At 42.1% G+C, this 16,660-nt stretch overlaps 1 protein-coding gene across 1 annotated transcript in view; it reads right to left on the reverse strand.

The window, feature by feature from the left end:
- LOC134359153 (cilia- and flagella-associated protein 54-like) overlaps positions 1–16,660 on the reverse strand; it is a 510,505-nt gene that overhangs the window by 35,038 nt on the left and 458,807 nt on the right. The window contains exons 64-66 of the mRNA XM_063072102.1: positions 16,237–16,308; positions 12,168–12,376; positions 7,169–7,339 (exon numbers count right to left, since the gene is read on the reverse strand). Coding sequence (XP_062928172.1) covers positions 7,169–7,339; positions 12,168–12,376; positions 16,237–16,308 — 452 coding nt within the window. The remainder of the gene's footprint in view (positions 1–7,168; positions 7,340–12,167; positions 12,377–16,236; positions 16,309–16,660) is intronic.

Consider the following 16,660-nt stretch of genomic DNA (forward strand, 5'->3'; position numbering starts at 1 on the left):
AATCCTTTTCCTTGGTAAATACTGAAGCATGGTACTCATTAAGACCTTGACTTACATTCTCTGCATCCAAGCAAATGTTCTCCCCTTGATCCCAGGGTGGTCCTACCCTCTCCCAAGTTATCATTTTACTCGATGTATGCATAGAATGCCTTGGGAGTCACCTTAGTCCTACTTGCCAAGGACTTTTCATGACCCCTCCTGGCTTTCCGAACTCCCTTCTTTCATTCTTTTCTCACTTGTTTACATTCCTCATGTACTTCGTTTGATCCTGTCTTCCGAAGCTATACGTACATTTCTTTTTTTTTTGTTGACTAAGTTCATCACCTCTCTGGACATCCAAGTTTCTCTTATTTTTCCATCTCTGTCCTTCCTTCTAACAGGAACATACCTTTCCTGTACTCTGTGCAATTGATCTTCAACCACCCTCCACATGTCTGATGTGGCCTTGCCAGAGAAAAGGTGTTCACAATTAACGCTTCTTAGTTCCTACCTAATGCCCTCGTAATTTGCCCCACTCCAATTTAAAACTCTCCCACAAGGACTACGCCTATCCTTATTTATCGCTATCCTGAAAGTTAAGAAGTTGTGGTCACTGTTCCCTAATTGTTCAACCACTGAAAGATCAATCACCTGGCCAGGTCTAGTATGGCCCCTCCTCTCGGAGGACTATCTACATACTGATTTATGAAACCTTCCTGGATACACTTAACAAATTCAGACCCATCTGAACCCCTTATTCCACATTTATGAACGGTATTTACAATGTAATGATATTCACCCTGTTTTACCTAGCTTTTTTTCTGCTAATTACTATTCTGCAATTACAAGGAGATTTACAAGGATGTTGCCTGGATTGGGGAGCGTGCTTTTCAAGAATAGGTTGAGTGAACTCGGCCTTTCCTCCTTGGAGCAACAAAGAATGAGAGTTGACCTGATAGAGGTGTACAAGATAATGAGAGGCTTTGATTGTGTGGATAGTCAGAGGCTTTTTCTCAGGGCTGAAATGGCTAACATGAGAGGACACAGTCTTTAGGTGCTTGGAAGGAGGTACAGAGGAGATGTCAGGGATAAGTTTTTTTACGCAGAGAGTGGTGAGTGCGTGGAATGGGCTGCCGGCAATGGTGGTGGAGGCGGAAATGATAGGGTCTTTTAAGAGACTCCTGGATGGCTACATGGAGCTTAGAAAAATAGAGGTCTATGGGTAAAGCCCAGGTAGTTCTAAGGTAGGGACAAGTTCGGCACAGTTTTGTGGGCCGAACATGTATTGTGCTGTATGTGTTCTGTATTTCAATGAAACATCTAGATTGCACACAGGTGATTTCTATCTAATGTGACTTCTAAAACCAATTGGCTGCACCTGTGATGATTTGGTGTGTCATATTAAAAGGAGTAAATACTTATGCAATCAATTATTTTGTGTTTTATGTTTGTAATTTATTTATATCACTGTTTACTCATAATCCCCACGCAATCTGACAGAGCTTGAGCAGTTTTGTAAGGAAGAATGGGGAAAAATTGCAGTGTCCAGATGTGCAAAGCTGATAGAGACCTAACCACACAGACTCCGGGCTGTAATTGCTGCCAAAGGTGCATCTTCTAAATACTGACTTGAGGGGGTGAATCCTTATGTAATCAATTATTTTGTGTTTTATATTTGTAATTAATTTAGATCACTTTGTAGAGATCTGTTTTCATTTTGACATGAGAGAGTTTTTTTCTGTTGATCAGTGTCAAGCCAAATTAAATCCACTGTGATTCAATGTTGTAAAACAATAAAACATGAAAACCTCTGGGGGGGGGGGTATACTTCTTACAGGCCCTTGACACTTTGACTTTCTTGAACTTGTTGGTCTTATCCTTCTCCACTGCATTTAAACAAATTGACCTTGAATTCTCACCATATTATTTTGTCAGAAGCATTTTTACCCGCAAGCAGCTGCTCCCAGCTGGCTACACATGCCAGCTCCTGGCATATGATTTTGAAATTCCCCAATTCAGAATCCTTGTTTTCAGTCTATCCTTATCATTTTCCCATGCATGTTTCAAACTTACAGATTTATGTTCACTATCTTCTAAAGAGCCTCGTACAGACACTCCCACCACTTGCACAGCTACCGTCCTTATGATTTTCCCCTCTGCATCCCTTCATTTGGCTATCTGCATACTGCTCCTGTAGATTAACACCCTTTCACAAAAGAGCAAATGCTATTCTATCAGACACTCCAACAACCATGCTAACTGACTCAGTGCAGACCATCCACAAAATGTACTGTAGTTACTTGTTAGGCTACTTGCGCTAAATCTGCTACCTGCAGTAGTTTATTTTTTTAATATTTAGTAGTGTCTTGCGGTGATAAAATAGATGTAAAGGAAAAAGAATTACACTTTTGTTTGGACCCAGGGAGGTTGCTGCGACCAAGTGCCCTGCTATCTTACTGGGCAAAGGCATCAGGTGCAGAGCAACACTACTATCTGTAGGCTTTCATTTTAGTTGCAGACAACTCGGGCTTGGAAATATATTGCCAGCCTCTCACCATCACTGAGCTTAAATCCCTTGCCAACAGCTCTGACAGATAACCTTCAATGGAACAATTGCAGCAGTTTGAGGAGGAGAAATAAAATGGGTTAGGGTGAGTTTTGGTGTAGAAATGGACCAATTGATGAGAACAGCTTCAGGGTGCAGGTGGAGTGGGGGGAAAAGGGTCTGCTTTCGTGCTTTATCTCTCTCGGACTCTCTATCTCTTTTTTCCGAGTAATTAGGGATGCACAGTAATTGCTGGCCTCGACAGCAATACCCAAGTGCTGAAAACAAATGGACAGTGCTTACTACAAACTTTTACCATTTTCTGTGAGAATGTAAGGTAACCAATTATAATTTAGAACCTCCAAAACACTTTTCCCATAGTGTACTGGGTAGAATACATCTTTATGTCCAAAATCTCTAGTATCTGCATTGCTCTTGTGGAAGAGTTCCATAATGTGCACATGTTCATGGTATTAGTGAGAAGTCCACAAAAAAATAAGGTAAAAGAGCAGAATTAGAGTCTACCTCACCATTCTATCATGTTTTTTTTCAAGTTGGAGGGACAAGAGGGGGAGGTGTTGCATTGCTTGTCAGAGAAAATATTACAGCAGTTCTCTGGCAGGATAGATTAGAGGGCTCGTCTAGGGAGGCTATTTGGATGGAATTGAGGAATGGAAAAGGTGTAGTAACTCTTATGGGGGTGTATTATAGACCACCAAATGGGGAGCGAGAATTAGAGGAACAAATTTGTAAGGAGATAGCAGATATTTGTAGTAAGCACAAAGTTGTGATTGTGGGAGATTTTAATTTTCCACACAAAGACTGGGAAGCCCATTCTGTAAAAGGGCTGGATAGTTTGGAGTTTGTAAAATGTGTGCAAGATAGTCTTTTGCAGCAATACATAAAGGTACCAATGAGAGAAGGGGCAGTGTTGGATCTCCTCTTAGGGAATGAGACAGGTCAGGTGATGAAGGTTTGTGTTGGGGAGCACTTCAGGTCCAGTGATCACAATGCTATTAGTTTCAATATAATTATGGAGAAGGATAGGTCTGGACCCAGGGTTGAGATTTTTGATTGGAGAAAGACTAACTTTGAGGAGATGCGAAAGGATTTAGCAGGAGTGGATTGGGACAATTTGTTTTATGGGAAGAATGTTATAGAGAAATGGAGGTCAATTGAGGGTGAAATTTTGAGAGTACAGAATCTTTATGTTCCTGTTAGGTTGAAAGGAAAGGTTAAAAGTTTGAGAAAGCCATGGTTTTCAAGGGATATTGGAAACTTGGTTCGGAAAAAGAGAGATATCTACAATAAATATAGGCTGCATGGAGTAAGTAAGGAGCTCGAGGAATATAAAGAACGTAAAAAGAATCTTAAGAAAGAAATTAGAAAAGCTAAAAGAAGATATGAGGTTGCTTTGGCAAGTAAGGTGAAAATAAATCCCAAGGGTTTCTACTGTTACATAAATAGCAAAAGGATAGTGAGGGATAAAATTGGTCCCTTAGAGAATCAGAGTGGACAGCTATGTGTGGAGACAAAAGAGATGAGGGAGATTCTGAACAATTTCTTTTCTTCGGTATTCACTAAGGAGAAGGATATTGAAGTGTGTAAGATAAGGGAAACAGGTAGGGAAGTTATGGAAACTATGATGATTAAAGAAGAGGAAGTACTGGAGCTTTTAAGGAATATAAAAGTGGATAAGTCTCCGGATCCTGACAGGATATTCCCTAGGACCTTGAGAGAAGTTAGTGTGGAAATAACAGGGGCTCTGACAGAAGTATTTCAAATGTTGTTAGAAACCGGGATGGTGCTGGAGGATTGGCGTATTGCTCATGTTGTTCCATTGTTTAAAAAGGGTTCTAAGAGTAAACATAGCAATTATCGGCCTGTGAGTTTGACGTCAATGGTGGGTAAATTGGTGGAAAGTATTCTTAGAGATGGTATGTATAATTATCTAGATAGACAGGGTCTGATTAGGAACAGTCAACATGGAATTTGTGCGTGGAAGGTCATGTTTGACAAATCTTACTGAATTTTTTGAAGAGGTTACTAGGACTGTTGACGAGAGTAAAGCAGTGGATATTGTCTATATGGACTTCAGTAAGGCTTTTGACAAGGTCCCACATGGAAGGTTGGTTAGGAAGGTTCAATTGTTAGGTATTAATATTGAAATAGTAAAACGGATTCAGCAGTGGCTGGATGGGAGACGCCAGAGAGTAGTGGTGGATAACTGTTTGTCAGATTATTGGTGGATAACTGTTTGTCAGATTGGAGGCCGGTGACTAGTGATGTGACTCAGGGATCTATACTGGGTCCAATGTTGTTTGTCATATACATTAATGATCTGGATGATGGAGTGGTAAATTGGATTAGTAAGTATGCAGATGATACTAAAGTAGATGGAGTTGTGGATAATGAAGTAGGTTTTCAAAGCTTGCAGAGAGATTTGGGCCAGTTAGAAGAGTGGGCTGAAAGATGATAGATGGAGTTTAATGCTGATAAGTGTGAGGTGTTACACTTTGGTAGGACTAATCAAAATAGAACATACATGGTAAATGGTAGGGCATTGAAGAATGCAGTAGAACAGAGGGATCTAGGAATAATGGTGCATAGTTCCCTGAAGGTGGAATCTCATGTGGATAGGGTGGTGAAGAAAGCTTTTGGTATGCTGGCCTTTATAAATCATAGCATTGAGTATAGGAGTTGGGATGTAATGTTGAAATTGTACCAGGCATTGGTGAGGCCAAATTTGGAGTATTGTGTACAGTTTTGGTCACCGAATTATAGGAAGATGTCAACAAAATAGAGAGAGTACAGAGAAGGTTTACTAGAATGTTACCTGGGTTTCATCACCTAAGTTACAGAGAAAGGTTGAACAAGTTGGGTCTTTATTCTTTGGAAAGTAGAAGGTTGAGGGGGGACTTGATAGAGGTATTTAAAATTATGAGGGGGATAGGTAGAATTGACGTGGATAGGCTTTTTCCATTGAGGGTGGGGGAGATTCAAACAAGAAGACATGAGTTGAGAGTTAAAGGGCAAAAGCTTAGGGGTAACATAAGGGGGAACCTCTTTACTCAGAGATTGGTAGCTGTGTGGAACGAGCTTCCAGCAGAAGTGGTTGAGGTAGGTTCAATGTTGTTGTTAAAGTTAAATTGGACAGCTATATGGACATGAAAAGAATGGGGGGTTAAATTGGACAGCTATATGGACATGAAAAGAATGGGGGGTTATGGGCTGAGTGCAGGTAGGTGGGACTAGGTGAGAGTAAGAGTTCGGTATGGACTAGAAGGGCCGAGATGGCCTGTTTCTGTGTTGTAATTGTTATATGGTTATAAGTTCATCTCCTGCCCTTTCCTCATAACCCTTAACCCTCTCACCAATCAAGTACACATCAATCTCTGCCACAAATCCACCCAATGACTTGGCCTCTGCAACCCACTGAATTCCACAGAATGACTGCCCTCTAACTGAAGAAATTTCTCCTCATCTAAGTTTTAAAGGAACATCCCTTTGTTCTGAGGCTGTGCCCTTGGATCCTCGACTCTCCTACTGATGGGAACATCCTCTCCACATCACTCTATCAAGGACTTTCAGTCCATCCACCCCACTTGTATCTTCCTTACTTTAGCTCTTCATTATTTAATTTTCTCTGGAATGTGAGTCAGTATTTTTTGAAAATTTCTTTTCCACGTGTCACTAGAGATGTTTTATTAAATATTCCTCCTTTGAACAGTCAACAGTTCACGTATACTTTGCCTGACTGCATTGAGGAAGGTTTAGATGTGTGGTCTCAGTTTCTTTCCTACTTCTCTGTGGATAACTCCTAAAAACCAACACGAGGCACTCATGCACCATTTACTCAAGCTCTTTGAGAGTTCCCCAAATTCAGGGTCTGTTTCAGTGCTGTATGACCGTGACACCTGTTACTCAGAATTGACTCTTTCCAAGTCACACTCTGGCTTCTGTTGCCCCTATACAATATTCCTGTTGTACCTGAAATAACATCAAAACTCCTCTACATTGTGTATGCAAGTGATTTGCCCCACAAAAGATTCAAGGTTGTTTAGTGTCACTGCCAGTGCAGAAGTGTAAAGGAGAATGAAATAATTGTTACTCCAGATTCAATGATATTATGTTCATAAAGTGACACTAGGCACAGAAGTGTCTGTACATAAGGTGACTGATAGGAATTGATAAAGTAGTGGTGGTGGGTGGAAGTGCTGATCAGCCTTGCTGCTTTGGGAAAATAAGCTTTTCTGAGTCTGGTGGTCCTGGCATGGATGCTATGTAACCTCTTCCCTGATGGGAGTGAAACAACCAGTCCATGTTCAGGGTGGGTGGGATCCTTCATGATATTGTTGGCCTTTTTCCAGCACTTTTCTGTATGTAAGTCATTGATGGTGGATAGGGTAGTGCTGGTGAGGCATTGTGCAGTTTTAACTGCCCATTGTAGAGTCACAGAGCAGTTTCCATACTATGCTGTAATACGGCATGTTAGGATGCACTACTGCTCTTCTGTAGAAGAAAAATGTGCAAGCAGCTCTCCAGACCCGATACACAGAACTCACTCTGAAGATTTAAAGGTCATAAATGTTAATTGCTTCATCTAGTTGGCCACTTCTATGTTGTTTTGTAACTAGTTAATACCTTCTGGGTTTCACAGCTAGTTGAAGAAACTCCCAAAGGCGGCAGGTACCATTGAACACGAAGCTCTTTGTCTGTAGTCTTTACTGCCATACTGTTCTGAGGTGTGATTTTACCGAAGTAACTGCTCTCTGGTGTTGTTAACATATATTCTCCAAAGACACTTGTGTAAATCTGAAATACACAAAATTACTAGATACTAAGTCACCACTAATGCCATCCTCCATAAACGAATAAAGAAATAAAATTCATTTCCCCTGGTCATTTAGGTTTTGGCAAAATGGTTGTACCAAACTCAGCATTGATTGCTCAGCATGGACATGGTGGGCTAACGGACCTGTTCCTGTGTGCTATTCTTCTATGTAGTTGCTTAGAGTGGTAAGTACAAACTTGGAGAAAACTGCAATTTAGTTTTGGGAAGTATAGGCTTATTAGCTTGGGGTCCCCTAAGAATAAAATGTTGAAGACGAGAATCCCGAGAGACTGAGTATACTAAGGAGAGCTATGAAAAGGAGAATATAGGCAGGAATTCCCTTGGAGCTCCAAACTGCTAAACAGCCAATTTCCTTGTGCAATTGTTTTCAAGATTTTACTGGATTGCAAACAGCAGAGTGGAAAGAACTCTGAAGAAATTTCAAGCTTTGGTCACTGAAAAACATACTGTTCGTGCCAGAAATCACCACCTTTTACCTTTTCATGGAGCTGAAGTTAAACAGGGAACATCAAGGGCATATTTGAAGGGAACTAAAATTATCATGGGACATTTTAACCTACATATTGATTGGATGAACCAAATTGACAATGACATTTCAGAAGAAGAATTTGTGGAGCACAGCAGGGACGGCTTCTTAGAATAATATGTCACTGAACCTACCTGGAAACAGTCTATTTTAGATTTAGTCCTCAGTGATGCGGAAGCTTTATTAAGAGATCTCGTGGTTAAGGGTTCCCTTGGAGGTAGTCATCACAATATGATAGAATTCTCAATATAGTTTGAGGGTTAAAAAACCACAGGACAGAAAGCACAGTCTTCATCTTAAATCAGAATCAGGTTTAATAATACTGGCAGCAGTACATTGCAATACATAATAATAATAATATAAATTACAATAAGAAGTATATATAAAAATTAAATAAGTAACACAAAAGAGATAAATAAAATACTGAGGAAAGGTTCATGGGTTCATTGTCTATTCAGAAATCTGATGGTGGTGAGAAAGAAGCCGTTCCTGAAACACTGAGTGTGTGCCTTCAGTCTCCTGTACCGCCTCCTTAATAGTAGTAATGGGAAGAGTGTCCTGGGTGATGGGGGTCCTTAATAATGGATCTCGCCTTTCTGAAGAATCACCTTTTGAACGTGGGAAGGCTAGCGCCCATGATGGAACCAGCTGAATTTTCTGCAGGATTTTCCAAACCTGTGCAGTTGCCCCTCCATACCAGACTGTGATGCAACTAGTTAAAATGCTCTCGATGGTACATCTGTATAAATTTGCGAGTCTTTGGTGACATACCAAATCTCCTGAAACTCCAAATGAAATATAGCCTTCTTTGCAACTGCATCAATATGTCGAGCTCAGGACTGATCTTCAGAGATGTTGACACTCAGGAACTTGAAACTGCTCACCCTTTCCACCTGCTGATCCCTTGATGAGGACTGGTGTGTGTTCCCTCGACTTCCCCTTCCTGAAGTCCACAATCAATTCCTTGGTCTTACTGGCATTGAGTGTAAGGTTGTTGCTGTGACACCTCTCAACTAGCTGATCTGCCTCACTCCTAAATGCCTCCTCATCACTATCTGAAATGCTGAAATTCTTCCAACAATAGTTGTGGCATTGGCAAATTTATAGATGGCATTTGAGCTGTGCTTAGCCACACGGTTGTGGGTATAGAGAGAGTAGAGCAGTGGGTTAAGCATGCATTTTTGAGCTGCACTAGTGTTGATTGTCAGCGAGGAGAAGATGTTATTTCTGATCTGTACTGACTGTGGTCTTCCAGTAAGGAAGTCAAGGATTCAGCTGCAGAGTGAGCTTCAGAGGCCCAGATTTTGGAGCTCGTCGATTAGAACTGCAGGTATGATTGTGTTGAATGTGAGCTGAAATCAATAAAAGCAGGTATTTCAGTTGTCCAGGTGAACCAAGGCTGAACAGAGAGCCAGTGAGATTACATCCACTGTAGACCTATTCTGGCAATAGGTAAATTGCAGCGAGTCTAGGCCCTTGCTTAGGTGGGAGTTGATTCTGGCCATGACCGATCTTTAAAAGCAAAAAGCACTTCTTCACAGTAGCTGTGAGTGCAGCTGGGTGAAAGTTGTTGAGGCAGCTTACCCTGCTTTTAATGGGCACTGTATGATTGTCAGCTTTTCTGAAGCAGATTAGTAGGAGAACAGTGGCAGGTGCTCAAACAGCTAGACTATAACACTTAGCAGTAATGTGTCTCAATTTGAAAGAGGGATTCAATGGGAAAGAGGGACAACATGTGGTAAACAAAGAAAGTCAAGAATAATATTAAATTAAAAGGTAGCACATGCAGAATGATAAGGGCTGCTGGGAAGTTTTTAGAATCCAGCAGCAAAAGACTAAGAAGAGAGAAAATTGATTTTGGGAGAAAACTTGCATGTATCATCAAAACAAGCAGTAAGAGGAAGGAAAAGATGGCGGCATGTCGCAACTCGCAGCGGCCACTCCGGTGGTGATGTCTGTTATTTGTCAAGTAGGGTGCCGTGCACAATCCTGATTTGATGGAGACGGACATGAGAGCACGGAGGAACATCTGGTGAAACTTCTGAAATGCTTGTTTCGCTGCTGCTGCTACTGTGTGGTCCGGAATCTCCGGAGGAGAAGGCCCCGAGTCCTCGGCTCTGCTTGTTGCTCGGCGGCCAGGGCAGGGTCGAAGCGCTCGGCAGAGGATGGCGCTCGGAGAGGCTGGTTGGAGGCTCGAAGTTTTCCGACGGACTCAGAGTCCGCTGCGGTCAGGCCCTTCCAATGGTGCTGCATCGGCAAGTTGGCGGCACTTGGAGGTTCATGGCAGGGAGAGTTTCTCCCTTCTGCCGCCTGCGTGAGATGATGAGGCTATCGGGACTTTGAGACTTTTTTTTACCGTGCCCATGGTCTGCTCTTTATCAAATTACGGTATTGCTTTGCACTGTTGTAACTATATGTTATAATTATGTGGTTTTGTAAGTTTTAGTCTTGGTTTGTCCTGTGCTTTTCTTGTGATATCATTCTGCAGGAACGTTGTATCATTTTTTAATGCATGCATTTCTAAATGACAATAAACGAGGATTAAGTGTCCTCATAATCTAATCTAAATCTAAGAATTTTTATGGAATAAATGGGAAAATTGTGGCTAAACTGAGTGACAAGAAGAAGACTGATGAATTAACAACAGGAAATAAAGAAATGGCAGATATGTTAAATTGAATTTTTTGCATCGCTCTTCATGATGGAGGACTTTACAAATATCCTTAAAATAAATCACTGGCTAACTTCAAATAACATGGAAGAAATTCTAAACATCCCATTCATAAAAAAAAATATGAGAAAATATCACAGGGCTAAAAGTGGACCAAATGCTGGAATCCAATGGGGAAGCAATAGAGAGAGGGTAGAAGAGACTCACCAGGATGTTGCCTGGAATGGAGGTTATAGTTACAAGCAGAGATTAAATAGGATGTAATTATTCTCACTTGAGTATAGAAGACTCACAAGTAGCCTTATAGTTATAGGGGGCATTAATAGGATATATATTCAGAATCTAATGTGATCAAATGTGATAAGCATAGAGAAACCCTACGGCCATATGGAGGAAGTGGACTGAAAAGAGCCTGTTTCTGTGTAGTACATTTCTATGATTCTACAAAGGACCAATCATTTAAAACAATCTCCAGAGTGGTGAGACTGAGTCAGTAGATACATTTGAAATGGAGAAAGATAAATTTTGGAAGATGGAGGGATTAAGGATTATGGGTAAATAGCACAGAAGAGGAGTTGAAGCCCACATCAATCAGCTGGAGTTGGTGGGGAGGAGACTTGATGGGTCTGGTAGCATTCTTCTGTTCCTATTTTCTGCTATTTTGTTTATTTTGGCAATACTATTACTCAGCTTCCTAAATGATTTTAAATTACTGGTCTGGGCGAATGCATTATGAAAAGTAAGGAGGAAACTACCAGGCCCAGCTGTAGCTAATGAATGTATAACACAGGAATAGTTACAAATTTGATCTCTGGTCTATGTTGAGTCTGCCTATTGCTGTTGCAGGCTGTAGAAAGCCACTATCATTGCCTCAGAACCCACGAGGAAAATCATAGTTCCCATCTTGATTACTGCCCAGTGAACAGCAGTTGGATTTCACATGTACGAGCATCAGAAAACAAAAGAAAAGGGTCTGTGGTGTTTCATAGCAGTTAAAGGCCATCGTAATATCCAGAACACGACAGCAACAAATGTGTACCTCGCTGAGAAATTAAGATTTTCAGGGAAAATGAAGTTAAAAGCCACAAAAGGAGGAATTTGGGGAGAAAGAAGAATAAAGCAGAGAGTAGGCAAAGTCCAAATTAGTAACAGGACTGATTAAGAGCAAAAAAAACAGCAACTTCAAATCTGAAATAAAAGGAGAAAATGCAGGAAACGTTCAGCAGGTCAGGCAGCTGTCAGGAAGGAAAGGACAGTCTGTGATAGTATTGGCTTTGCTGTCCGTCATGTTCTGAACTCAAACAAAGATCTCAAGCCCTATCGATATAGATGGCTACAGGTACTCTCAATAAAGGGAGATTATACTGTTGTCACATAGAGATGCTGGAAATTCTCAATGGGCTGGTCAGATTCTGTGGGAAAACAATTAACGTTTCACATCAGTGACTTCTTGTCAGAACGGTTTCTCTTTAATGGTTGCTGCCCACATTATGAGTTTTTCAAAACTAAGCTCACCATACTTGCACAACCAAGTATGTCAGTTTGGGAAGATAAGATAAAATTTAGAAAATATTATAAGTATATACATCACCTCGGGTTGGAAATCTGAGCCTCTAAAACTCCGGTCGAATAATTCATATAGGATTATAGGAATATTCTCGATACTGCAGTAAGTTCTATATTCTGGTAGGTGTCTGATTAAAAATGGATGTATTTGTTTCAGACGTTTCAAAATCCCCGTGTTGAAAACTGGTGTTTGAATTCCTTCTCTAGCACTATTCAGTACATGCTTCCACAAATCTATAACCAATTGAGAGAAAAATACAATAGGACTTATTTTAAAAATACACATTAAAAATATCCCATTATATTTTTAATTAATAATCATTTGATCCAAAACAATGCCCTTTTTCCTATTAAAAATGTTATGCTCTCTCACCCTGACTGTTTCACCTGCCACAGACCCACATCTTTGTTTCCAAAGTGTCCAGTCATAGAGTCATAGAAAAGTACAGCACAGAAACAGGAGGTTTAGTTCATCTAGTCCATGCCAAAACCATTTAATCTGCCTACACCCAGTAACCTGCACTGGGATCATAGCCCTCCATAACCCTACCATCCATGTACCTATCTAAACTTCTCTTAAACATTGAAATCAAGCTTGCATGCTCCACTGCGTTGGCAGTTTGTTCCACATTCTCACGACCCTCTAAGTGAAGAAGTTTCCCCTCATGCTCCCCTTAAAAATCTCATCTTTCAACCTATGATCTCTGGTTGTAGCCCCACCCAACCTCAGTGGAAAAAGCTTTCTTCCATTTACCCTACCTATATCCTCATAATTTTGTATATCTTTATCAAAGCTCCTCTGAATCTTCTACGTTCCAAGGAATAAAGTCCTAGTCTATTCAATATTTCCTTATAATTCAGGTCCTCCAGATGCGGCAACATACTTGTAAATTTTCTCTGTACTCTTTCAACTTTATTTACATCTTTCCTGTAAGGAGGTGACCAAAACAATACACAACACTCCAAATTAAGTACATCTTAGTGGAAATCCTGCAATTCTGACCTCGTAATCATTCTGAGCAGTAGATACAAAAATTGTCGTAGAGTAATAGTGTTTACATCACAGAAATGGGTCCCACAGCTGACTTTTTTTGACCAACTACACTCATCCCATTTGTTCACATTAAGACTAGATTCTTCTATGCCTTGTCTATTCAAGTGTCTGCATCAATGGGGTAACAGGTGGTGGGAAGGACACAAGTAGTCTAGAAGGGAGTGCTAAAGAAGCTGGCCGGCAGAGTATCACTCACAACACGCTGGAGGAATTTTCGGCAGGTCGGGCAGCATCCATGGAAATGATCAGTCAACATTTCAGGCCGGAACCCTTCGTCAGGACTGTAGAGGGAAGGGGCAGAGGCCCTATAAAGAAGGTGGGGGGAGGGTGGGAAGGAGAAGGCTGGAAGGTTCCAGGTGAAAAACCAGTAAGAGGAAAGATAAAGGGGTGGGGGGGGGGGGTTAAGCAAGGAGGTGATAGGCAGGAAAGGTGAAGAAGGAATTGGGGAAAACACAATGGGTAGTAGAAGGAGGAGGAACCATGAGGGAGGTAGTAGGCAGCTGGGGGATGGGACAGAGTGACATAGGGATAGGGGAAGGGAGGGGGAGGGAATTACCCAAAGTTGGAGAATTCTATGTTCATACCAAGGGACTGGGAGACTACCCAGACAGTATATGAGGTGTTGCTCCTCCAACCTGGTTTAGCCTCATCATGGCAGTAGAGGAGGCCATGTATGGACATAATGGATATATCTGAATGGGAACGTGAAGCAGAGTTGAAGTAGGTGGCAACCGGGAGATCCTGTCTGTTGTGGCGGAGGAGGGTTGAAGACGGGAGAAGGGGTCATCAGTAGGGGGAGGGGAATCCTTGCCAAAGAAGTAGGCTCGGAGTCGTAGGCGATGGAAGAAGAGTTCAATGTCATGGCGGGCACAGAATTCACTGAGGTGTGGACGGAGAGGGACAAAAGTGAGGCCCTTGCTAAGGACAGAATATTCTGCCTCAGAGAGGGGAAGGTCAGAGGGGATGGGGATAGTGATGTCCACTGACATCTTCTACAAGCCACTGACTCTCATAACTACCTCGACTATACCGCTTCCCACCCCGCCACATGCAAAAATGCCATTCCCTATTCCCAGTTGTCTCCGCCGCATCTGCTCCCAAGATGAGGCTTTTCATTCCAGGACATCTCAAATGTCCTCTATCTTTAAGGATCGTGGTTTCCCTTCTGCTGTCATCAATGATGCCCTCACCCGCATCTCCTCCATTTCCCGCACTTCGGCCCTCACCCCATCCTCCCGCCACCACAACAGGGACAGAATTCCCCTTGTCCTCACCTACCAGCCCACCAGCCTCCGGATCCAGCACATTATCCTCCGCAACTTCCACCACCTTCAACAGGACCCCACCACTAAACACATCTTTCTCTCTCCACCCCTCTCCGCTTTCTGCAGGGATCGGTCCCTCTGTGACTCCCTGATCCACATGTCCCTCCCCAGGGGATTTCCCACCCGGCACTTATCCCTATAAGCGTAAGTGCTACACCTGTCCCTACACCTCCTCTCTTGCCACCATTCAGGGCCCCAAACAGTCCTTCCAAGTAAGGCAACACTTCACTTGTGAGTCTGTTGGGGTCATCTATTGCATCCGATGCTCCCGGTGCGGCCTCCTCTACATCGGTGAAATCTGACACAGATTGGGGGACCGCTTCAACGAGCACCTCCACTCCGTCCGCCAAAACAGACAGGATCTCCCGGTTGCCACCCACTTCAACTCTGCTTCACATTCCCATTCGGATACGTCCATACATGGCCTCCTCTACTGCCATGATGAGGCAAAACTCAGGTTGGAGGAGCAACACCTCATATACCATCTAGGTAGTCTCCAGCCCCTTGGTATGAACATAGAATTCTCCAACTTCCGGTAATTCCCTCCCACTCCCTTCCCCTATCCCTATGTCACTCTGCCCCCGCCCCCAGCTCCCTCATGGTTCTGCCTCCTTCTACTACACGTTGTGTTTTCCCCTATTCTTTCTTCACCTTTCCTGCCTATCACCTCCCTGCCTCCCCTCCCCCACCCCTTTATCTTTCCCCTTACTGGGTTTTCACCTGGAACCTACCAGCCTTCTCCTTCCCACCCTCCCCCCACCTTCTTTATAGGGCCTCTGCCCCTTCCCCCTACAGTCCTGACGAAGGGTTCCAGCCCGAAACGTTGACTGATCGTTTCCACGGATGCTGCCCGACCTGCTGAGTTCCTCCAGCGTGTTGTGAGTGTTGCTTTGACCCCAGCATCTGCAGAGTATTTTGTGTTGACAGATAGAGTAGAATGTGAGAAAAATGTGAGGTTATCCACTTTGAAAGGAAGAATGAAAAAATAAATTGTTATTTAAATGAAGTTAAGACCACAAAAAGTTGCAATTCAAAGTTTTTTGGGCAAACATTTTCCTTTCATGAGTGTCTCTTTGGAGGGTGATGTTTAAGGGGAGGTGGGGTAGGCAAGAAGCTCAAAGGAGATAATATGGTTAACTGGAAACACTGAAGATGAAAGGTTTGTCATTGCTAAACAACTAGGAGGAATCAGGAAAAAAGCTAAATAAATAGCGTAATATCTATGAGTATATTGAATGAGAAGATGTGAGAAGAAAAGGTATTGTGCAGTATGGAAACAGGCCCTTTGGCTCAACTGGTCCACACCGACCAAGATGCTCCATTCAGGCTTGTTCCATTTGCCATCTTTTGCCCCACACCCTTGTAGACCTTTCCAATCCAGGTACCTGACCAAATGTCTTTTAAATGTCATAAGCTACCTCAACCACTCTGGCAGCTTCTTCAATATAGATAGCACCCTTTGTGTAAAAAAAAAGTTTCCCCTCAAGTTCCAATGAAATCTTCCCCTCTCACCTTAAATCTATGCCCTCTAGTTCTTGATTCCCCATTCCCGAGGAAAGGATTGCGTGCATTCATGCCATCTAGGCCCCTCATGATTTTATACACAGGGACACTACTGCATTAGGTAACTTTTAGCTCTGATTTATAAATGTGAACACCTTGAAAAACACAGTATGCTATCAATCAGTGGATTCAGAAACAAACCATTCTTTTACCTTCGTGCATTTTTGGTTCAGTGGAGTGAGTCACGCAAGCAAGAGGTTCAGCATTCTCATTTTCACTTTGCACTAAAAAGATGTAAATACACAAAATTATTAATCAAATTTATAACTTTGAAGTAAAATCTTTGTTCAATGAATGGCAGAGGTCTGGCTGGAGAATGTTGGGCTAATAATTGAGGAGGGGTTTGATCAAGGAGATGGAGATGGGAAGGAGGTGAGTTTACCCTGGCATTCATACTACTGCACGAAATTGAAAAATACTAATGGAAAAAAACTCAGATAAACAAAAAGAAAGCACAACTGGACAATAAATCAGAGAAGAGATTCATACATATGGATGGTGTGGGCCTGACCTGCTGAGTGTTTCCAAAATTTTCGGTTTCCAGCAACAGTACATTTTTAATATAAATACATATAC

Source organism: Mobula hypostoma, chromosome 20 (genome assembly GCF_963921235.1).
Source record: "Mobula hypostoma chromosome 20, sMobHyp1.1, whole genome shotgun sequence".
Lineage (NCBI taxonomy): Eukaryota > Metazoa > Chordata > Chondrichthyes > Myliobatiformes > Myliobatidae > Mobula > Mobula hypostoma.